The 16,168-nt window shown below is 46.6% G+C and overlaps 1 protein-coding gene across 3 annotated transcripts in view; it reads right to left on the bottom strand.

The window, feature by feature from the left end:
* The window catches only part of LOC144114953 (uncharacterized), an 81,378-nt gene extending 66,251 nt beyond the window's left edge, over window positions 1-15,127 (bottom strand). For all 3 annotated transcript variants that reach the window (XM_077649016.1, XM_077649019.1, XM_077649017.1), the window contains exons 1-3: window positions 13,719-15,127; window positions 10,781-10,864; window positions 5,922-6,107 (exon numbers count right to left, since the gene is read on the bottom strand). In XM_077649016.1, coding sequence (XP_077505142.1) covers window positions 5,922-6,107; window positions 10,781-10,864; window positions 13,719-14,625 — 1,177 coding nt within the window. In that variant the 5' untranslated portion in view covers window positions 14,626-15,127. The remainder of the gene's footprint in view (window positions 1-5,921; window positions 6,108-10,780; window positions 10,865-13,718) is intronic.
* Between the last annotated feature and the right edge of the window lie 1,041 nt (window positions 15,128-16,168).

Here is a 16,168-nt window from a genome sequence, read left to right as displayed (position 1 = left end):
CTTCCTAAGTTCAAAATATTGTGAGTGAGACTTGACAAGGCCTTTTTTCACTGTTTTGCTTCTCCCAGTGACATGTACTGATTACTTTCAGACATACAAGGAATGCTTCTCTGTTGCTTCATGAAACGACAGAGCAAGTGAAATAAAAAGCACTCATTGCCTGTTGTGGAGCACTCAAAGACAAACTGAAAAGTGAGACATTTTTGACCCTGCGAGCAGAGAGCAGAGCGGAAATGGCAACCACTGTCTGTCAGTAGTCAATGGCAGCTGGCAACCTGCCCACCAGGCTATGAATGCATTTAGTAGACTACCTATACGAACTTGGTATACTGCTCCGGATATAACAAACCTTGGTATGCTACCTCGGAGGTATTGAAATGGGAAGCTTTATCAAGATGAACAAACAAGGAGTGAGCTGCTTCGAAAAACTTTGCGCATAGTCTCTTTCAATTCTGCTAATCATGCTCATGAACAGGAACAGCAGACAATCAATGACTTCTGTTAGGTCATGACTGGTTTCGGTTACTGGAACGAAATGCTTGACTATGAAAGCCACCTGGCTCCATCTAACTGTGCTTTAGGTATATGATCTAAGCTCAAACATTAGGAGACTGGGGGGAGGGGGGGGCACTGCCGCCTCTGCAGAAATGATATTTAAACTATTTCTGTTGAAATAAATTTGATTACAAAGTGCATTCTATTCCAATCATTGTTACGCGGTTTGTATATTTTTACCTATCAAATTTTTTCTAGAAAAAATGTTTGTCTGAGACCTATGAAAAACAGTCCTTTTCCCGTGGTAACGAAAGAGTTAATGCAGCGGGGTCATTCCACCCGAAACGACCCAGACGTTGCGCTCGACGATCTCCAAATTGTTCAAAAAATTCCCGGAAACTTATCCTAATATGCGTAATCAAAGCCTAAAGCATTTTTGACAGAAAAAAATTTATTTGTGAGGCGAGTTGAAATTTTGCTTTCATATTTTATTTTTGTTTATATTTTATTATTTCATTTTTATTTTGTTTAGTTTGCCCTCCGCTGCCTCCCAAGGTCGTTTCGAATACCGACATGACCGGGAAGAACGGGAGCAGCAGAGCTTTCTCTCTAAAGTTTATAGTACAAACTGCGCTTGCGCAATGGCGTCCAAAGCTACAGGGAATCTCCCGGAGCATATGTAATCGCAACATGGCGCTCGTCATAGCGGTCTTTCAAGCGGAGATGAGAAGAAAACTACGCAAGCGGGCCAGTCGTCGAGCTTCTTCAGTGTGACATAACTGATAGGTAGAAAAGTCTTGTTGAACCGAGAAGGGGAAGATAGAGTCCAGAAAAGAGTGCAGCATCCTGACAAAAAGCAGGTAGAAAGGGGAATACCTGGTGACCTCATGTTTCGTGGTGTCATATGCGTAGGTCACTAATGGTAACGCGGCTTCCCTGTTCCAGTGATTCGACGTAACATACATAGACAGCATGTTGGTGAGGGTGTTAAGGCGTGGAGTGACAGCAGCTTGAGCTGCACAGTCAAAGTAGCTCTTCTACTATGTCACAAGTAAACTTAAGAGAATTTCTTGTTGGGCTGATTGGTAACTGATCATCGGACTTTAAAGGCGCCAAAGCCACACACGCACACACGAGTGAAGAGAATTCACCCTTCCCCTTGTCTGCAGTTCCTCGCAAGACACGACCGACGGTGGACAGTCGACGGGGAAGAAGGGAACAGTGACTTCCAGTAATTAACTGTTACTGACAAGAGCCATCCCAACCGGAGAGAGCCCGCCAAAGTTGTAGCCAGGGCACCGCACCAGTGTTTTCGATGGACACGTGGAGCTTGCAGTAACGTTGCACCACAGTGCGAAAAAGCTGCGGGCTTGCGTTTCCTCCTCGCCAGTTCCCACGCGTGGACTCTGCAACGAGTGCCTCCGCATGCTGTGTCACTCTTCCTATCTGTGCCTCGTGTTCAATTCGCCACCGCCTTGTGAAAGGGCGGAGCCTTAGGGTATTTAACGAGCGTCCTGAGTAGGAACGAATGCTCTGGGCCTTGGCGACAGGGCTCATCCAGTCGCTCGACGCTATGAACTCTGAATTCTTGACTGTTTGTTCTTTCTTTCGCAAAATATGCAAATAAGCTTCTTCAAAGTGCCAGTAAACCTGTTTGTGTTTTCGTTCCCAAATGTCGGCTTCCATCCTCCCTAGTCCCTTCTCCGGCCCAACCATGCTACCCTGCATCACAACAGCCGGTCATGCTACCCAGCCCCTAACAATTGAGTGGCCCCCCAGTGGTGGGATGCTGCTACCCGAATTATAACAAAAGACTATAGCCCAACGGCATCCTTCTGAACACTTGGGAAAGGGGCCAAGAAGGTCAACGCCAACTTTTTCAAAAGGCATGGATGCTGGCTTGACCGGCTATAGAAGACCTCCAAGGAGGAGCTGTGCGAGGCTTTAGACGTTGACATTGGTCCAAGATTGCGACATATTGTTTAGTTGACTTATATACGTTTAGCTAATAGAAGCGCTGACGAAGTCTGTGCAGTGTACGGGAGAAGCCAAGGTGATCCGACGTGAGTGCATGATGTGCAGCACATAATTGTGGAGATTTTCTGGGAAAACCAGAAGCATAGAGGCAACATCGACCGAGTAGTCTTTCCTCTACAGGATTCAATATTGAACGATGAATGGTGTAGACGGTGCTCCTGTAAGGGCTGCAGCAAGATAAGGTTACAATGCAAGGTCGTGCTGCTTGCACCAAAACACACCTCTATTTAGGACTGGTGGGCAGAACTTGTGGACAGCAAAGACAACAGCCAAACATTCCAATTCAGTTAAAGTGTACAGTCGAGCCCGCTTATAAAGAACATGAACGTCGCGCAGCGTCCATTTGTTATATCCCGAAGTTCGTAGTAAGTAGACCACAGCTTTAAAGACAGGTGCTTGTCAAAATACAAAATTTTTTCTTTGCAAAAAAGTCTGTGATGGACGTCTGCTTTTGCAGCACAGATCCGATGAGGGAGGTTTCCAGTTTATTTAACGCAGAAGCGTGCTCTTCGCCGAGGCCCTTGGCATAGACAAGTTGTCTGAGGCTCTCTATGTAGCCCATTGCTACAGGCGCGCTTATGGGTTTGCCTCCAAAGTTTCATCCTCATCTGATTCCTCCGCGTCACTCTCGTCCCGCACTTCAGAAACGATGCCCTCGTCTGTGCACGGTTCCGCGGTGTCGCTGTCGTCATGGGCAGAAATAAAATCACTCCAAGCAATATCATGACCCCGCATGTCAGAGTTGACGACGCGCTGCCACAAATCACCGCCAGGCTGGTCATCTTCCGAAGCATCAGGCTCGTCATCAGACACTGTGTCGACAAAGCCGGCCTTGTGGAAGCACTTCCGCTCGCCAGTGGACGTCACCTCCGCCCTGGCCGCTTTCATCATCGCTACCGCTGAATACAATGGAAATGGCTACGGTGTTCCCGTCCACCATTCCAAATTACTACCAGGGCCCGTGATTTGAACGAAGCTAACAAACCGTCCGCACCACAACAAGAGTGACAAAAGCGCGCGATGGGGTAGACGTGCAACGTGCACAGTCAAGCCAATCAAACTAAAGATGCAGACGCACAGCGCAAGTGGAGAGACCAATGAGGGGCATCCGTGAACGTCAGCGCAGCCACCACTTGACTCCCATGGAAGGCCTGCTTCACGGAGCGTGGCCGCCACAATCGGCACCGGCAGAAGCGTGGTTGATCGCGGAGGCCACACACGGATTTGCAAGAGTGAGGAGAGGGGAGCGGAGTTGCAAGGAGGGGCAGGAGGGCGATCTTGGAGGCGCGTCGGCGGGGAAAGGGAAGCTCGCTCGAGAGCGGCACGAAACAGGACGGGCAGCTCGCCCGCGATGAGGCTCGGGAAAACATGCCGCGCACCGGGCGCACAAAGGGGTCAGAGGCAGGTTAGCTCGCATCGCGGCGCCGGGTTTACGCCGTCCGTTTGCTGTAACCGATCAGCAGGGCTTAATGACTTTCGTTATACGTGTGATTTTGTGCCATTGAAACGATGCATATTATGACGGTCGCGCAGGTCTTGTTCGTTATAAGCGAAAGCTCGTCTTAAGTGGGGCCGTTATATGTGGGCTCGACTGTAGTTGCTCTCAGACTTTGTTAATGTGCGAGTGGTACACGCAATAACATATTTGGCACCAGTGTGAATCCGGACAAGCACCGGCCCAAGGCTGACGCCACAGGCATCAGTGCGGATCTCTGTGGCAGCAGTAGGATCGAAGTGGCGCAAAAGGCGTGCCAAGGTCAGAGCAAATTTCAGCTGGCTGAAAGACGAACCACATTTGACTTCGGAGGTATGGACGGCGAACGTTTGTATGTGCCAACAATGGCGGCGGGGTTTTCCCGTGCGCCGCATTCTTGGGGCAAAGCCATCCCCGAGCATTTGGTGGAGAAGGTGCTCAGAGCGTGCATTTGCTGCGCTCACTTCGCAGCCCGGAACCAGAAGTATAGCGGCAAGGCAAGACAGATTTCCGTGCGCCGGCCGCGGAAGATGACAAGAACGTGCGGCTGCAACCGCTCGAGATTCTGGCCGGATCTTGAAGAGACTCTCACCGGCTGCGGGGAGTACCACGGAACCTTCGAGATGGCGCTCCCGTTGCAGCTTTCGCTCCCCCCATGAGGGAGACTTCCCTCCTCGCACAGCCGGTGCTGTCCCGACGCAAGATTGTGAAGACGGGTTGCGTCGAAATGCAGGGGGAAACAGGTTCTGCACAAAGTTCATTAGAATGGCTGCTTTGCAGTGCTTGGGTTTCTGACTTATCACAAAAACCAATCAATAGCCCTAATCATAGTGCCAGTCATCCTGATGTAAGTTCTTCGAGCTTGAAAAAAAAAACATTTCGTTTTTGCTTTGCTGAGAATTAAACAATTTTTTTTTTTTTGCGACCCTTCCTGGAGTACACGACAAACAGAAGTAGCTTCACGAAGTATACTTGGTAAATTTTGGCCTGCAATTCTGCTTCACCACCGTACTGCATACTGTAATGCTTCTAGAGACAATGATTCTGCATGAACTACTCCCCAGCTTGCATTTGGATTTCCTGAAGAGAGAGGGTTTAGCAGTCAGCTTTGTTCAACATTACCATGTGGAGTGACCATACTTGCCTCTTCTACCAAAACAAAATGCAACATGCCAACAATGGTAGCAGCGCAGAACAGAAACTATAGCTTTGGAAAGCAGGCAGGTATTTGTTGCAAGGAAGGAAAAGTGCCCCTAAGGAGGTGACACAAAAGCTATAGGGGCCTCTTCATCTCCAACAAGTGCTCCACCATTCTTCTGGCTCTTGCATTCCAACACATTACTCCTGAAAGGCCATTTACAACCCCATTAGAGTAAACACAAACATAATGCGGAGTCTTTGCTGCATTGGCACTTCACTTTTCCGTCTAGTGAACTTATTACTGCATTCACATCACAAGCACTTCTTTGAAAAAGTAAGCATGCACTAAACCAGAACGCACTTCAAGTCAAGTTGAATGTAAACTGTACTTCCTTGACTCAACCTTGTTTAAGACAAGCCCAGCTATCATCGTATGAATGCAACACTAAGCTTCGAGAACAACTCACAATTAAATGCACAAAAACCCTATCTCCTCGGTACACCGAGCTACCACAGCAGCTTTCTTGACAATGAAAGTGACAAGCAAATTTAATGAATTAGGCACACCTCCATAACCTTCTTAAGCTCTCTTTGCAACCAGTTTTTAAAACGCAGAAACACCAAATTTAACTAGCATAAAATGCTCAGAAAAACAGGAATGAATATGAGCCCAATTACATCTGCTTTACTGCTTTACCCTGTAACAAGCCTTCAGTACATTCAGCCAGCCAAACACTCATGCCATTCAAAATAAAAGTCACAACAAACTGCCTACCTCGAACCTTGCGAAGACAGCCTGCTTTAAAAACAGCTTGGTCACCATCCTGCAGCTTGCATAGCTGAATCAGACATGCTGCTGAGGCCATCCGTGTTGCACAATCGAAGCACTCAAGTAGGTTGGACAGAACTTCAACCACTCCCAGGGAAGTCAGCCTCCTTACCTTGATTCTCTGGCGGAAGACTTCAAAGAAAGCAAGATTATTAGTCCAATTTTTCAAATGCAGTCTGGAACTAACCAAGAAGAGACAACAGACATGGTCACTGTGAAAAGAAAAAAAAAATGCAATAATATTTTGCTGTGAACGCATAGTCTAACGTTCGACGGAATACCGTCTGGTCAGGATGAAGCATAATAACAGGGTGAAGTTTGGGTAACTGACCAAGTCAAAAACAAACGAAAATGACGTTTCGGGTCCCGTACGGGACCCTTGTTCACAATAAGACTGTCAAAGAAGAAGGCGGGATTATATAGTCATCAGGATTGTTCCTAATCTTTTTGCGTAGATATGATGAAGAGAGCCTTGATTCCTGTTCAAAGTATCTTTCGTCGTCTGGATGACCAATGATTCTAGATGCAGTCTTTTCAAATTATTCCTTTCTGTGGCTACTATCTCCGCCTCATCCCAGGCTATCTCGTGGCCAGTGGTCTGCACATGCTCGGCGATAGCGTTCTTTGATGCGCGATGGTTCCTTACGTCGCCTTGATGATCTTTCATATGTCGCTGGAAGTTCCCGGTTTCGCCGATATAGACGGATGTGCAGTCATTGCAAGGAATTTCCTTGCAATGACTGCAATTTCAATGCAATATATGCATAAGGCCAACTTCAGTTTTCCATGTACTCTTAAGTGCACTGTAGCAGACAACACAGGCACCTCGCAATACGCCACACTGTTGCTCACTAGGGTGGATTTGAAATTGTTTTTGAGAATCTCCTTCACTTGCTGCAAGCTCTCCCACTGTCTTTCATTGAAAGTGCATAGGTCGTGTTTTTGACATAGTCATTTCGCAAATCAAAAGGCTAGCGAGAACATTCTGATGTGACCATCTGAAGGAAAAGCCTCCCCCCAAATAACTCATGCTTCAAAAAAGTGCATAGACACAACTAAACAAGCCAAAAGTCCTTGGATTTCACACATACAAGATAATCCCTACACTGAAAAATGTTCATGCCACAAATGTGCAACAGTACTCTGCCCAGCAGTGCATCTCCATTTCTGCTGCTAGTACGGTGAGGTAAACAACATGAAAGGCAATAGACGCTATGCGAAACTACTTGGAGGTCTGGCAACACCGCGCCAGCAGTGCCCGGTTTCCATCTTGGTTCAGTCGAGCTCGTTCGTAGCTTGCTATACGTGCTTTCTTGATAGCAGTGTAGCAATCATTAATCTCGCAAGCGCAATTTCAAAAACCACACTTCACCCACTGCACTGCTTGCACTGCTGATCTTTCAACAAATGTAGGTCCTTTCAGACAATGCCAGCATGTTCATACCGCGTCCTCAGCTTCGCTTGAAGTTTGGCGCTGATGATGGCAAGAATCGGCACTGGAAAGTGTGCTGGAAAGTCAAGCTCTGTGCCGCTGTCATTTTAATGCACACATTAGAACATTGGTTTAAGCGTCCCGCATTATCATCGCAATTTTATTTTCAAGTGGATGCAAATTTATTCGGTAGGGTAGCGAGCGGTTATTTTGCGCTGAGTGCACAGATGTGTTAACCAACCACTGTGGCAGAGCGAACTATCGTGCGTGCGGACGCTAGCAGCTGCGTGCATTGCACTATAATACCACAAGACCGTTGGCCAGCTGCACAGTGCCATCCCTTTAAATGCAGTGTGCAATGCATATCCACGGTTCTCAGTGTCACAGTTTCAGAGCCCGGCGCTGTTGCTAGAGCTTGCTCAAGGAGGCATATGCCTCGCTGAAAGACGCAGTTGGAGTGTATATTGCGCTGTTAGCAGTCGATATTACCAAGAAGAAAGTATACGCGTATATAATTCAAAATATTGTAAGCAAAGGTGCAGATATCTGTCGCGACAAACTTTTTTCACTGCGGATATCGATTGCAGGAATCCTGAAAAAATAAAACGTTCAAACCTCAGTTTCACTAACAGTGTGCATTACATCACAAAGGCACATTAACGGCAACGCGCATAGCATGCTGGCACGATCACACGACATTAGAGATAAAACGGCCCGTGGGACCTTGTAACAAACATCTCAACGGTCGAGAGCTTTCTAGCCCTTCTAAAAGTAATTGATCATGAGAAAAGCTCGACAGAACAAGTATAAAACTAAGCAATAATCGGCGTATCATTCTGTGAGTGCACTTAACTCACCATGGCATGAGCGATCGAGCGCACTGAGTGCCCATGGCCGCGATCTGCCGGCAAATTAATTAATGCACTTTTGCGTGACTAGACTACAGGCTCGAGCAACACAGGCGTATGTTGGCTAAAAAAAATATTGCTCCTCTATTACGTTGTTCAAGTTGGTGTCAATATGTTCACGTCCGACTGTAATGCACTATTGGAAAGTTAATAAATTCTCGAAATCAGATTCAAATTTTGACCTGAGAGAACAATGACCTTGATCCGTATCTTAATTTAAACGCAAATCAGTTATACGGCTTTGTGAAAAATGAGCGCAAAGAGCAAAAGCTGTACACTGGTTGGCGTGCTGACACATGTTATTTCGCGTGGCGTCTGGTATTCTGAAACCTTGGCACAAAGTTAAAAAAGAAATAAGCAAGAAGCTGAAACAAATCTTGTTCCCGCCCGCATTTTAGCATCCTCGCAGACTGCACAACATAGCACAACAGTGCACCAGCATTTCACATTTCAAACGAAGCACAGCCGTTTTAACCCAACGCTGGGCAGCAGTTTCGTTTTCTCTGTACCGGACCATAGGTCGGCGAACTCACTCATAAGTCAACTCACTCGCACTCACTCAGGTTCATTTCAGATTATGATCTGAGTAGTGATTGAGTCCGGACTCCCATTCAGATCATGACCCGAGTCATGAGTGAGTCCGGATTCCCATTCAAATCATGATCTGAGTCGTGAGTGAGTCCAGACTCCAATTCAGATCATGATCCGAGTTGTGAGTCCGGACTCACATTCAGATCATGATCTGAGTGGTTAGTGAGTCCGGCGAGTTAGTTCACATTCAGATCATGATGCGAGTAGTGAGTCTGGACTCACATTCAGATCATGATCTGAGTCACAATGAGAGTGGGCTCGCATTCAGATCGTGATTCGAGTCCTGCTCAGTCCGGCAGAGTGTGGGCCTATCAAATCAAGCAAGTCCATGATGTGGGGTTGAACACATGCAGCGGCCTCAGATCTTTACGTCCTGTGAGCGGCAGCTACAGGCCTCTATGCCTCTGAGCCAGGCTTGTCTACAGACTAGCTGCAGGTTAGAGCTCATCGCATCACCCTGTTTTTAACACCTTTTTTTGGCATTCTAGGACCGTAACTAATGACTGAAGTATCATCTGCGAGTTCCGTTCGTTCCTGAAAAATCTTGCACAAGGGGCCAAGGCCTCGTCAGGCTCTTAGCCTTTAGCCTTAGCCTCCTCTTGGACACTGTCTGAGGAACAAATACAGTAAAGGAAAAAAAGGCAATTCAGCTGTCCGATGCATGAACGTATAGGAATTGTAAGTCAAAGTGTGCCTGAGTGAGCCATGAGTTGAAATGTGCAAGTGAGCCCGAATGAGTGAGCACAGATGAGTCGAGAGTCGAAATGAGTGAGTTCAGGTGAGTTGTGAGTCAAAATGAGAGAGCCTAGGTGAGTCCAGATGAGTTCTAAGTTAAAGTTATAAATGTACAAAAGATAATATGGCATTTTCCACGCCCTTGAAGTCCGATGAGTGAGTGAGTCTCGAGTTGAAATGAGTGAGTGAGCACAGATGAGTCGTGAGTTCCTGCCACAAGATACATATGGGTATATGGGATAGCGTGCTTTAAAGTATGCATACGCCACATGCTATTTCCTATCGAGCCTTAATGTGCGCTCGCATTACGTATACTATTTCCCAAGTTTTGTTTGTGCGACTCTTGAGTACGTTAAAACATTGTTTCTAAAACGGAGCACCCTTGAAAGCAGGACCCCTTGTCTCGGATTGAACTCATTGTTGTTATTGCTCCTTTCAGTACGTTCACTGGCAGTAAATAGGGCACTGCGCTTTCGCTTCGTCCATTCTCGCCTAAAACAAAACATATGTGCGATAAACTTGCTTAATTTTTTTTATTTAGAATGGCCATTTTGCCCCTTATAGTCTTAACAGGTGCATCGATTTGGTGACAAAAATGGTTCCCTCTCTAACAACTAGATGGCACCACTAGGCTGCACTTCTCATTGCATCTCCGTTTGCGCAAGCTGAACTAAAGGTATGAACGTGACAAATGGCGCTACATCCCACAAATTGCTTGCATTTCGCATACGTAAGTATGCACGCATTTATGGTACGTAGGCAGCATCGACTCATACTCTATTCCAACCATGTCTGGGTACGCCGTGAGCAGACGACAGGCAGAACAACTAGTAGCGCAATGACATGCTTAACGCAGCCTCTTGATTGGCTGAGAAGGTCTCTAGCCTCCATAGTGCTGCAAGGGACTTATGAGATGGAGTACAGACAGAAGTGATAGAGGCAGAGACACGCCGGAATGGCCGTTTTGTTCCTCCTATAACCTGTTCCAAGTGGTTGCACAAATGCCATACAAAAATTGTGCAAAAAATCCACAGTAACAAAAAGTATCTGGATGTTGCAGGACAGGGTGCTGTATGTTGTCTGCACAATGAAGTACCCTGCACATCTGGTATATAGTACATGCTAGTAATTAGGCTTACCTTTCTTGTCACGAAATTTAACCACAGCCTGAAAGATCCTGACGCATTCTCTCAAGAGGCCCAGTAATGGCGCTGCATTCACATCTGGAAAGCGAAAAATGCACTGACTCAGCATCTACAGCATTCTGCTGACGAGCATCAGACTAAAAGCCTGACCCTTGGTGGCGACAGCCACGTTTCAATGGGAAAAACAGCCAATGATGACCACGTAGCGAGATTCCAGTGCACATTTTAGAGCCACATAGAGCCACATGTGGGCCAAAATTCATTCAAACTTTTCCATTACAGCACCCCTCCAAAGTGCAGCAATGGGATTTAGGAATAGGTTGTTTTTGTTTCAGTGAAAGCAGCAATGGGATTTAGGAATAGGTTGTTTTTGTTTCAGTGAAAGCAGTAAGTCTTACATTAGAAAAAAATTTCATCAGCTGCCTGATGGCGCAGTATCTGTCTCACATCTCCAGGAACACCTGAACAGCACCTGTAAGGGAAGGGTTAAAGGAAGGACTGCGAGAAGAAAGGGGTGCCGTAGAGGAGGGCTCTGGAATAATTTCCATCACCCCGGGAACTCTAACGTGCACTGACATCACACAGCACATGAGCGCCTTAGCGTTTTGCCTCCATCGAAACGCGGCTGCCGCGGTTGGGTTCGAACCCGGGTACTCCGGATCAGTAGCCATGATGAAGAGCCCCTGACAAGGTTTGCACATTTTAAAAAAATAAACAGCATGTACAGGGGTTTGCAATCATATCTGCAAAAGACTAGAGCCATGGCCACCATGCAAGAATATAAAAATTACAATCTCTAGCTCAGTTCATACTTTGTTACATGGCCAATCACCTCTTCATGCAGGCAATGACACATTTGTGCTATGTGTACCCAGAAATTTCATTGGCCTATCATCCTGACTGACAGTTAACACGCCTCCTTGCCGTCTGGCTGCCAATACTCTGCAGCCATGCTCTTTTTCAGCACCATTAATCTTTAAGCATGAAGAAACAAGCACTCTCTCTTCACTTTCTATACTCTTACAACTTGTTGGCAGAAGCTAGACGAATGTGAGGCAACAACTTCCAAGCCTGTGCGGCTGGCTTGTAAGTGCAAGAGAACAGCACACTTCAGACAGTCTTGCACTAGTAACTTATGCACAAATAGAAATGAATGCAAGTCATGACAGTGTGTAACCACTATGCATTTTATTAAAGCCTGTGCACTCTGTCCCATTTCCACGTCATTCGTTCGCAAATTTTTTTTGTGTGTCACTGCTTTACCATGCATGTCTGACCACAGTCCTTGCATATATAGAGTGCCTTCAAAATCCACAGCTGGCAAGTTGCTGCAATATACAGTGTTGTGATAATAGTGTTTTAACACAGTGTACTGTGCTACAGTGATCTGCCACATTTACACAACAGATGTTGGTGAATGCTTGCCACAGTACAAAGCATATACTCTGAACTGCGCCATTTCCTTTCCCCACAAAAACCAATTATTATTATTATGAACCTCCAAGCATAACAAAAAGAGAAGGAAAAGAAAAATTTCCCTTGAGGCTATTCACCCCACATGCCATGGAAACTGCCTTGGAATGGGCACAGGCAAGAGATGTGTGGCAAAACCACTTTATTACGACAGCTTTGACTCTGCACTCAATGGTACTCCTTGCAGGAACATCCTATGGAAGCACATCCTTTGGACAATGCCTCAAACCAAAATTCCTGACCAGAGGGTGGTCATGAGCCATTTAAAATTTGTTTAAAACATGAGTGTTGGGAAATAAGATACTGATGAAAGAAAAGTAGCACACAACACAGGCAGTCTTAATTTTAACTTCATTTACCAGAGTCAACCCAGGCCATGTGCAGAAAACCCTCATTTTAGCAAAGTCATCAAGACAGCAAGAGACGGTGTAATGAGCAGTAGTTTGATAAAAGCCTTGCATGTGCCTTCCATGGTGTGATCTAGGTAAATGTGGCCCACACGGGCTTTGTAATGGGCACTCCCGTAAGAGGGTGTGTGAAGGTACAGCTTTTGCTGTCCCTCATTCACCGCAAAGGAGAACAACAAAAATGAAAGCTTTTCTTTGTTGTTCACCCTGAAAACAGCTTCGTGAAGATGGCCCTCAAGTGAATGATAAAATATCTAGCCTCTGCAAAGCCGCTTGGATGGGCTAGCAGTGGCAATGATGACACTGGTAATGGCAAGGAATGGTGACCAAGCTCAGTCAATGTAGAAGCTGCACTTCCGACTCGCAGAGTGGTTCTTCACATGCGAGAACAGTCAGCTTTACAATGCATCCAGGTATTGCAATTCAGTACTAACAGCAACATTACCTCTTTCAGTGCACAACAAAGAATAATGAAAAACAAACTACCACCATGAACAGCAACAGCAACGCCTGCTAGTGCAGCAGGCCATCAACGTCTTAGGTGCCTAAGCGCTCCTCCAGAATAAAGTCCCATACTACTACTCTCAATATGCCACCAAATTTAAGAGAAACCAATTCAGAGAATGTGACACAGATACGGTCACCAGAGATATCAGTGCTAACTAGTTTGCAGTGTCCTCTCTTCCATTACTTAACAAAATGGATTCATGACTTTTTCACGCAATGAAATAAGAGTACCTTTAATCGGACAGAATGATGTTTGTGTTCCATCAATTAGCTTTGTCAACTTGGGATGCTTTTATCAACTTAGATCAAGGTATGTAAGTACACGTCCCCGAGTTCAGGGCTGCAGAACAGGAACAGGCTTTCGCTGCTCCTGGTTTACTGCCAAGAGCTCACGAAGCACTTAGTGTAATGAAAAGAGACAAAAACCTTTGTTAGCTTTAGTCCAATGCAACCTTGACCAATGTCTGCAAATTATAAGTGTGCATACATGCGTGCACGCACAAATAACAAATTATAAAAACAGACACAAATAAGTTAGCACTTGCCTGGGAGAACAGCTAGACCAATGGATGGCGGCAAGCACTTGAACGATGGCAACAGGTCAACCAAGCGACGGCAGGGAAGTTTGAGGAAGTCGCCTTCATCCAGAGTCCACACCACAGCTGCGTCCCTGACAATGTCGACAACGAGCACTCTCAGCATACACTCGCTGGATTTAGGCAGGCCCATAATTTCACCAACTTCCGGGCGATGTTTTCTCCGTCTGCTGTCACGGTGACACTCGGCCAATATGTTGTTGAGAGAGTTGACACCCTCTCTGCCAGCAGCACAGCAGCAGACTAACAGATGCCGATCATCCAGGCATCTGACCACACTCCATGTACGGAGATCCGACTTGGGGAACGGATTCACCTTCTCTTCGGTTCTTGGTGTGTTACTCCTAGGCACATTAACTAGCGCTTCCCTCTCATCAGCAATGTGCCCCATACTGCTGCGGCCACCTCGCAAGTGGGAACCGTGGAAGTTGACGGTGTAGGTCGGCAGTCTAATCGATTCCGCGGCTTTTCCCAAGATGCCCTCCCACAGTTCCTCACCGGCACCATCCTCGTGCACGTTAACAGTGGCCTTCAGATTGCGGTACGCACCGGTCTCATACAAATTCCGCGTTTCGCTGCAGGTAACAGAGCAGATACGGGGCAGACCAGGCGAGTCGAACATTGAGAGCTTAACAAGAAGTTTCATGAACTCTTCATCCCGCAAGAGTCGGGAGGAATCGTCCTGTTCTTTAATGGCGGCTTTCCGAATCTTGACCAGCGTTTCCATTGCCGAGTAGCAATCGACGCAGACAAATTCACCATCCACGTACTTGTGTCCATTATGCACTTTTGTGAAGTGCTCCTTAAACCGAGACACAAGTGCTTCAACGTGCTGGACGTTCCTGGCGCGCGGCATCTGCAGCGGACCTTTCTGGCATTCAGCTAACGATGCACGGATGCCGGAGCTCCAGTTACCAGAGGGAGGTCGCGACAAAGGACTATTATTCGGGAGAGGTGAAGCGTTCGTGTCGCGGATGGACCCTGCCCGCGAGGAGTCGGCATGCAAAAATTGTCCGTCACTGAACGCGGCACTTTCTCCGTTGACGACCCTCAAGCAAGAGCCAGCGCAACAAAGGAACTGCCTTGACTTGCAGCGGCACGAAGTCTACCTCATTTGTTCCGTTGGAACATCGGTAAGAACGCACGAGAAGTCGAAAAAGAGCGCGAAACAGTTGTGAAAAAAAAAGAAAAAAGTTGAAAGCGAAAGCGTGAGCAAAAAAGGGTAGAACGCTGTCCGACTCTTCCCACCTGAAATAGACGCTGAAGCGTCTCTTCGATTTCAATGGGCCTCGAGATAGAACGCTGTCCGACTCTTCCCACCTGAAATAGACGCTGAAGCGTCTCTTCGATTTCAATGGGCCTCGAGACATCTCGAGATCGCCTCGACATTGCGCAGACTGGCCCCTAGGCGGCGCTATAGGCACTATAGGATATGGGATGGGCGTCCTTCGAGAGCAGAGAGGCTAGCAGTAAGATAGCACTTGAGGAACGATTGAGAAAGATGAAGGAAAAGCGGTGGGCTAGGAAAGTTTTCAGATACCTGTATATAAAGAATGTTGACACGAAATGGAGAAAGCGAACTAGAAAATTGACAAGCAAATATCTGGACAGCAGTAAGGGGGCAAAGCAGCAATTATCGGTTAAGAAAAAAGTTAAAGAAACAGAGAGAGCTTTGTGGAAAACAGGGATGCTGACGAAATCGGCACTGGAAACATACAGGACCCTTAAACAGGAAATTGGCAAAGAAAATATCTATGATAATTGTAGGGGAAGTTCTTTGTTGTTTGAGGCCAGGACTGGAGTTTTGCGGACTAAGACATATAGAGTCAGGTACCACGAGATAGACACGTTGTATGTTGCGTGCGGAGAGGAGGAGGAAACGGCTGAACACTTGATACTTTTCTGTGAAGGGCTTCACTACAATGGAAAGCAGCGGAGCTGATTTATCCAAGGCATTGGGGTTTAAGGACAGTGAAGGGAAACTAGATTTTAAGCGGAGATAAGTAATTACCAAGCGAAAAAGGTTATCTGATTGGTGGCTAAAATCAAGACGAGAGTAAAAGTTCACAAGTCATGGCTAGGTGGCTTGAGCCACCGCCCGATTTAAAGGGTTCAGCTAGAGTCACTAAATAAAGTCTTTATTTAGTGACTCTAGGTTCAGCCGTATCCATCCATGAGCAGACGACGCAGCAGCCGACGCACGCGTTTTCTACGTAGCGTAGAAAAGGCCGACATAGTGTTGTGCGTTTTTATCGCTGACACATTCAAAAATTTCCCCGCCTCAACCGCTGGCTCATTTGCGGTGAAACTGCACACAGAGCTTGCGAATTATGGTAACTTTTGTATCGTAGCAAGCTTTACAATGGTACTTACTTAGTTCAGGCGCGCATGATGCGAAA

This window comes from Amblyomma americanum, chromosome 1, assembly GCF_052857255.1.
Source record: "Amblyomma americanum isolate KBUSLIRL-KWMA chromosome 1, ASM5285725v1, whole genome shotgun sequence".
Classification (NCBI taxonomy): Eukaryota; Metazoa; Arthropoda; class Arachnida; order Ixodida; family Ixodidae; genus Amblyomma; species Amblyomma americanum.
The sequence above is the reverse complement of the archived record's forward strand: the minus strand, read 5'-3'. Positions and strand labels throughout refer to the sequence as shown.